General features: G+C 42.7%; 1 protein-coding gene across 2 annotated transcripts; it reads right to left on the bottom strand.

The window, feature by feature from the left end:
- Window positions 1–447: 447 nt before the first annotated feature.
- On the bottom strand, window positions 448–7,121 carry OOEP (oocyte expressed protein). Of its 2 annotated transcripts, none has more exons than XM_074358587.1 (3): window positions 6,678–7,121; window positions 6,304–6,483; window positions 448–4,153 (listed from the first exon to the last, which is right to left on the bottom strand). In XM_074358587.1, exons 1-3 carry the CDS (start codon window positions 6,856–6,858, stop codon window positions 4,011–4,013), a joined length of 504 nt encoding a protein of 167 aa, XP_074214688.1. In that variant the 5' UTR covers window positions 6,859–7,121; the 3' UTR covers window positions 448–4,010. The 2 variants fall into 2 exon arrangements, with proteins under 2 accessions (XP_074214688.1, XP_010949547.3); XM_010951245.3 differs by lacking the exon at window positions 448–4,153 and adding an exon at window positions 5,691–6,052.
- Between the last annotated feature and the right edge of the window lie 288 nt (window positions 7,122–7,409).

Genomic DNA, 7,409 nt, shown 5'->3' with positions numbered 1-7,409 from the left:
AGCCCCGTTAAAAGTTGTATTGCCAAACTGCCCTGCAAGATACCATACCAATTTATTTTTCCACTGCAGGGCAGGAAATCTGTTTTTGCTAGACTCACCCAAACTTGGTAGTACCAATCTATATCATCTCCATGTGGGTCATTTTTTCCTGTCTAGCCCACTATGTAGCTTTAGAGAATATTTTAATATCTTAGAGGACTGGCCTGCTCTCACTGGGCAGTTGACAGTCTTGGTCATGTGATTTCCCAATGAAGCAATTTATTAAAATGCGTAAGACACTGATTGAAGGAAAATGTGTGTACCCATGGCTTCTCAAAATATTGGTTTTATTCTACAAATGTATGCTCTAGTGCTCATTATGCTCTTTAAATTATGTTTATATTATGTATACATAAAGGAGTGTATTTTACCTATTAAAAGAAGATAAATTAGATAGGAAGACTTTATTTGGAAACTGTGGCCAAAGGCCATCAAAGGATGTTATTAAGGAACAGAGGCAAAAATGACAAATTCTCCTAATTCAAAAAGGTTCATGCACCTGAATGCTCAGAGCAGCACTATTTACAATACTGAAGCTATGGAAGCAACCTGAGTGTCCACTGACAGATTAATGGTAAAGATACAGCATGGATATATACACACAAGGAATATCACCTGCTTATAAGAAATTGTGCCATTTGCAACAACGTGGATGGACCTATTATGCTAAGTGAAATAAGTCAAAGACAAATACTGTTGCAACATATATATAGTCTAAAAAATAAATGAATATATCTAGCAAAACAGAAACAGACCAACAGACATAGCAAACTGGTGTTCACCATTGGGAGAAGGAATGGGGAAGAGGCCAGGTAGGGCAGGAGACTAACAGGTACGAACCACTACGTATAAAATAGACAAGAAACAAGACTCTATTACACAGCACAGGAAGATATAGCCATCGTTTTAATAACTGTAAATGGGGTCTAATCTTTAAAAATAATCAATCACTATGTTATACACTTGAAATGAATAGAAGACTGTAAATCTACTATACTTCAAATTTTTATATATATTTTTATGGAAGTACAGTTAGTTGACAATGTGTCCATTTCTGGTGTAGAGTACAATGCTATAATCATACAGGAACATATATTCATTTTCATATTCTTTTTCATCATGTTACTACAAGATATTGAATATTGTACCCTGTGCTGTACAGTATAAACTTGCTTATATACTTCAATTATTTTAAGTTAAAAAAAAACTACACAAGTCTAGACACAGCAACTCTTGTTTGTACATTTTTGCAGGTAAAATGATTACAGCTAGTAACAAGGTCAGGATAAACAGCTTTGGAATTGACTGACAAGAGTCATCAAAGACAAAGTTTCATTGTTACTAGAATCCATGGAAAACTTTTTAAGTTCAGCTACAGAGCACACACGATGGCCTGTCCAAGTTCTTCCTGCTGCTCCATTTTAATTAAGCCACGTTGGCACTACTTCTGTCACCAAAATTTCTCAACTCCACCCTTTCAATCAAAACAGGACCTTTTACAGTATCACTGAGTGGGACAAAAAACCAACCATGTGCCTCCTGATGCGATGCACTGAGAAACACACAATATGATTCATCTAGTATTTTTGCCAAAAATATATTACACAGATCTAACCATGAGGAATTGTAAGGATGGGAGACAGAAAACCACGGACAGTGTGAGAACAGGGACTCTTGCTTGAACACTTTGGGGGCAGGGGAAGCAGTTTAGCAGCAAATAATTTAGTGTGGACAGTGTCTTTGAATAGGCGCATAAAGGTATCACAGGATACAATTTCAGTGACTTATGGATTCTCTGGGAAAGCTCGAGAGTCCCACTGTGGAGCATACATGACAGGCTGTTGTATTTCAGCCTAGTTAATAAATATTTGCACTATTGATCTTACAATTCTTCACTAGAAACCTTGGAAAAATCTTATTTACAGCCTTCTTGAGTCCTTCTGGAGCATCTGTATAATTAGACTTTAAGAAATGTTCTTAGCCTATAAAAGTGGTTGTGATCATAACTGGAATCCCATTGAGTTCTGGGAAGAACTGACCACATCTATACAACACTGACTCTGCTATCCAAAAACCTAGTGTTTCCATTTATTCAAATGCTTCTCTTTCCTCCTTCCCTCCTTTCCATTAATCAGAAATAGCATGTAATGAGTTCAGATTTTTATCATCCCTAAGGCAACTCTAAGGAAAAAATTACTTTTAAATAAGTAATCAAAATGATATATAAAGATTTATCCAACACAAAAAACAAAGAAGGAAAAGGAAAAAGACCTGATAGGAATGAAACCAAAATTGCAGACAGAAATCCAATCATACTGATAATTACGTTAAACTAGAAAGGGCCAAATCCTCCAGTCAAACAGCAGAGGTATTCCAACTAGATAAAGAAGCCAGATGCAAAAGATGACACTGTATATGATCCTACTCATATTAGATGTTCAGAAAAGACAACTTTGTGGGGACTGAAAGCAGACTGATTGCCAGGGGCTGGAGACAGTAGAGATGGCTGACGTCTAACGGGCACAAGGGAACTTACTGAAGTGATAGAAATATTCAAAAATTGATTTGTGGTGATGGTGGCACAACTTGCCAATTTACTAAAGAAGGAAATGTACACTCAGAATTCTGTATTATGTAACCAGTTAAGTGACCGCATGTTTCAAAAACTGCAGTGCAACAGCACTAATCCTTAGAGTCTGTAAAATAAAAATTGACCATTGACAAAGATGGACAGCCATTGGAAGTCTCATACACTGCGGAAAGGATTGCAAATCGGTTCAGTCACCTTGGCAATGGGATTTTATGTCCACCCTCTAACCCAGCAAATCCAGTCTAGATATATACTCAACAGAAATGAACGTATGTATGCACCGAAGTCATGTGCAAAAATGTTCACCATAGCCCCGTTCATTGTAGGTCCAAATGGCAAACCACCAAAATGTACATCAGTAAAATGGAAAACTAAATAATGGTTTTATTCATACAATGGAACTATAATTGCTTGCAACCTGGATAAGTCTCACAATGATTCTCTTTATATTTAAGTCAGAAAAGTAGTTATTCTGGGGAGGACACCAAAGGGGGCTTCTGGAGTGCTGGTCATGGCCATTCTTCTCTGGGTGCTGCTAAATGGATGCGTTCCCTTTGCAGGGTTTAAGGAATCTTTTTACACTTTGGATGTGCATGCCTTCTGTATGAATAGAATACTATGTATGCATCAATAAAGAATTTACTACAGTTATACAACAGTATTTAGAGTAGTGGAAAGCTATGTAAAGAGAACGTGTGGGCAGTGAGATTGTTTGAGTAATTTAACACATTGTATACGCACTTACCCTTCAAAAATGCAGAATGTAAGTATGTTTATTGTCAGAAAAATCAAGAATGGTATTCTTATTTTGAGTGTGGTACTAGTAAATATTTCTATTTTGGCAACTTATTAGGGAAAACAAATTGTCTTGCCCCTCACAGAATAGCAAATACTATAGATAATTCACAGATTAAGAAGTGTATTCTAATTCCTGTTAAAAAATAAAAACAATGAAAAGGAGCATGAATGCAGCTGTGGAGAAAAATCAAAGCACGTGGGAAAGTACAGTGTAGAGGTCAGATCCTGGAGGCAATGTTCTGATTCAACCCTCACTGCATCCCCATGTCCTGGCTCTGTGGCTTCAGCAAGTTGCTTACGCTCCGTGCATCCTCTTTAGGTGCTTGGCACAGGGCCTGGTGTGTGATGCAGTAAATCCATAGCTAGTGTTCCCCCAAATTCTGAAAGTTAGGATGACACAATCACTACCCTGTTCAGACATTAAAAGGCTGAAAAGTCCATAAAGATAGAGTTTTGGCACACTGATGAACGTGAACACAGAGAAACAAAACAAAAATTAAATGTCGTATTAGCTTTCCAGGGCTGCTGTGACAAAGCTCCAAACTGAGTGGCTTAAACAACACATATTTATTTTCTGAAAGTTCTAGAGTCTAGAGGCCCAAGAGCAAGATGTCAGCAGGTTCGGTTTGTTCGAGGCCCCTCTCCACGCCTCACAGCTGGCCACCTTCTCCCTGTGTCCTCTCATGGTCTTTCCTCTGTGCATGCAAATCCCTGTGTCCATATTTCCTTTTATTTAAAAAAAAAAAAAAAAGCCATACCGGATAAGGGCCCATCCACCTGACTTCATTTTATCTTAATTACTTCTTTAAAGACCCTCTCCTGATACAGTCACATTCTGAGGTTCTGGGATTTAGGACTTCACCATGTTATTGTGTTTAAAGACATAAAGAGTGTAAAAAAAAAAAAACATTTAATAACTTGGTTTTGGGTAATTTTTGAAAATTGGATTAAGTTTTAAGCATAACCCTTTTCCCCAAAGTGTTGAACAGTCAAAAATGTATAGTATTTCCAGAAAAAAAAAGAAAAACACAGATAAAAGCTGCAAATGGTTATCAAATTTTTTCACAGGGAGAGAACGAAAGAGCTCCTAAGCTTAAACAAGGATGGTGGGGATGAAGGGAAAATCGCACGGAAACCATCATTGGTTTAACTACATACAGTAAAAACTTTTCATATGAGAACCATGTAAGAAGCCAAGGAGGGGAAACTTCATTACAATGGACCATTGTTACAAGAGTTTACGTAGATAAAGAACTCCTTATCTTCAGAGTTGAAAGAAGGAATGATAGGAACGAATAAAAATATAACAAAGCGTTTTACAAAAATGTGAAGATAAGGGGAAAACAATCAATATCCTTTGAAATCAAAGAGTTGTATGTGTGTGTGTTTAAAATAATTACAAATGCCTAGAAGCCATTGCCACTAAGAGGTGAACACCCTGCATGATTTAAATCAATGCCAACTGTGTATCTAAAGCCACAGAGTCTTGCAAACTTCACTCCCACAATTCTGCTTCCTAAAAGTGGAAGCAGCAAGGTGTGGGGGCTGTTTTGCACAGACTGGTTGCAACATTGTGATAAGTAATGAGGGAAAAAAACCGATCTGGCCCATGCAGGACACCTCCAAGGGGCAGGGGGACAGCCTTCTGGGCATCAGGACACATTCCAATGAACAGGCTGCCCAGGAACCTGGCTCTTTCCGGTAAATCCCAACACCAGCCAGGAAGATGAATGCCCACAGCCCTGGCTAGCGGATGGAATGCCCTCCCATGTGTGTGTGGGAGGCTCTGCAAGAAGGAAAGACAGGCACACCTGTTGCTACTCAGAGGCCTGACCACCAGCTTAATAGAGAGCACCTCTGGCCAGAAGTGTTGGCATCACCTGTGAGCTTGTGGGAAAAGCTAATTCATGGGCCCGACAAACTGAATGAGAATCAGTGGAGAAGGGGATTTGGATATTGTGTTTAAGCAAATTCTCAAGGTGATTCTGACACACTTTAGAGTTTGAGAAAAAATGATGCAAAGAAAAAAAAAAAAAAAAAAAGACTGACCCTGCATCCCCGCCCTTTGCTTGAGGGCCTCAATGACCATACAATCACAAAAAGCTTAGTAGTTTCAAAACGGTGGAAACTAAGGAAAAAACCAAGAATAAACCCGCCACTATCCCGCCTTTTACGCCCCTGTCACATTGAGAGATATGAATGAACAGAAGCAATCTTTGAAAAATGTGTTTCATTTTGAGTGAGCCAAGATCTTTATGCCATTGGACAAAAAGGAAATTTACTGATTTATTAGAATCTCACAACTCATGTTTGCTTCAAAATAATCAAACAACTCTTCATCAAAATACAGGAAAGAAAAATCAGACAGTTAAGGAGCCTTGCCCTTTTCAACTACAGTGGTAGAAGCAGGGCTGTTCTCATAAGCTCCTGACAATACTTCTGCAGCAGGTCGCCAAGAGGGCTGGGGATCTGCTGCACGTGCCTTCAAGAACTCCTTAAAATGTTCCACCTTCTCAGCTGGGTAAGGAAAAACGCTCGCTGTTTCAAACTACTCCTTCACGGGGGTTGGGGGACAGGGGGTGCTGTCAACATCATTTCTCAGGGTGGAAGCTTTGAACCTCGGACCTGGAAATAGTGGCGTAACCAAGCTGAGGCTGGTGTGGGAGGTGATGGGCCTGAATGCATCGCATCTCAGCCTACTTTCCCAAGATTTTACTTGGCCCCTCTCACAAAGGGATGTCCAGGGACTGCATGCAGCATACTGGAGTTAGGAGATGGCAAAATGTTTAGGGAAGCTGAGAGGCTAGACGGCAGGCAGGTAAGTGCAGGGGATTCCCCCAGGGGCTCCCTCCACACGCACACTTTGAGACCCTCACCTGCAGCACGATGTTCCTTGTGCCTCAACGCCAGGCTCAGGATCACGCTCTTCACGTGAAGTTGTACACGGGGCCTTCCAAAGACGCTGATTTCAACGAAGGTCCCGGATTTCACTGTGTTCACTGAAAGCAGGGCCTGGCTCATCCACTGTATCTCTGGAAGGATTTCTAGCTCTGGGCCTAACAGGGAAAGAGACACCCTTGGCTGTGGCATGGTCGAAAGGCGGAGGAGCTAGCAGGGAAGGGGAGGGCTGGGAGCGGGCACCATGGGGCAAACGTGGCCCATGAACGTGGGCGCCAGAGTCAGAAGGTTGCTCCGCCGGCCTCCCTCGGGCTGGAGGCAGCCAGACCTCCTGCGCACCCAGTCTGCTCACCGAAGATCTGATCGGCCAGCCATGCCTCCAAGTAAAACACCAGCGGGTCTTCCAGGTCCTCGGCGGGGAACCACCACGGTCGGACGAGAACCCGTGGCGGCAACATCAACAGCCCGTCGCCCTGGGCGGGCGCCGTCCGTTCTCCCTCCTGGGCCTGTGCAGCCCCTCCGGGGTCGCCCATGCTCGGGTCAGCGCTGGGGGAGCCCGGTGTGAGCCACTCTCGCGGGACTTGGGGAGGGGCGAGCCGGCCTTTATGCTCCTGGGGCCCCGCCCCTTCCGGTGCGCCCGCGCCCTGTTGCTGGGAAACACCCCGCCCCTTCCGGGATACCAGCTTCCCGGCTGACGTGGGGCACGCGGGTTTCCTCTTCCACCTTGAGCTGGCATTTATCTGAGCCCCGGTGAGTATCAGAGGCTCTCCGTGGTCGTCCCCACTGGTCAGGTGACACTAAGTCCCAAAGGCTCCCAACACAGCACATGGTTGATGACCTGCGTAGTTGGAACTGGGGACCTGAGTGTGCGGCCATAACTGTCAGTGCCCGGGTGAAGGTTTCTGCGAGGCCGGCAGGTGGGTCAGGCCGAGGGCAGGCCCGTGGAGTCTACATCCTGGCTCTTCTGCAATCTGTGATCTGTCCTCTGATTCTCTGGTCTGTTAGCAATTCAGAAGCATTCAAACAGGGGTATCATGATTTCAAATATAAAAGTCATAGGTGGTCATTCTAGAAAAAGAGCCAG

The sequence above is a fragment of the Camelus bactrianus genome, chromosome 36 (genome assembly GCF_048773025.1).
Source record: "Camelus bactrianus isolate YW-2024 breed Bactrian camel chromosome 36, ASM4877302v1, whole genome shotgun sequence".
NCBI lineage: Eukaryota > Metazoa > Chordata > Mammalia > Artiodactyla > Camelidae > Camelus > Camelus bactrianus.
The sequence above is the reverse complement of the archived record's forward strand: the minus strand, read 5'-3'. Positions and strand labels throughout refer to the sequence as shown.

Bases quoted from the DNA above. Each gene is read 5' to 3' on its own strand.
- OOEP (XM_074358587.1), bottom strand. From the start codon at position 6,858: ATGGGCGACCCCGGAGGGGCTGCACAGGCCCAGGAGGGAGAACGGACG. The intron at 6,484-6,677 runs GTGAGCAGACTG...TTTCCCTGTTAG, and splicing joins GCTGGCCGATCAGATCTTCG to GCCCAGAGCTAGAAATCCTT. The intron at 4,154-6,303 runs GTGAGGGTCTCA...TTTAAATAAAAG, and splicing joins CAAGGAACATCGTGCTGCAG to GAAATATGGACACAGGGATT.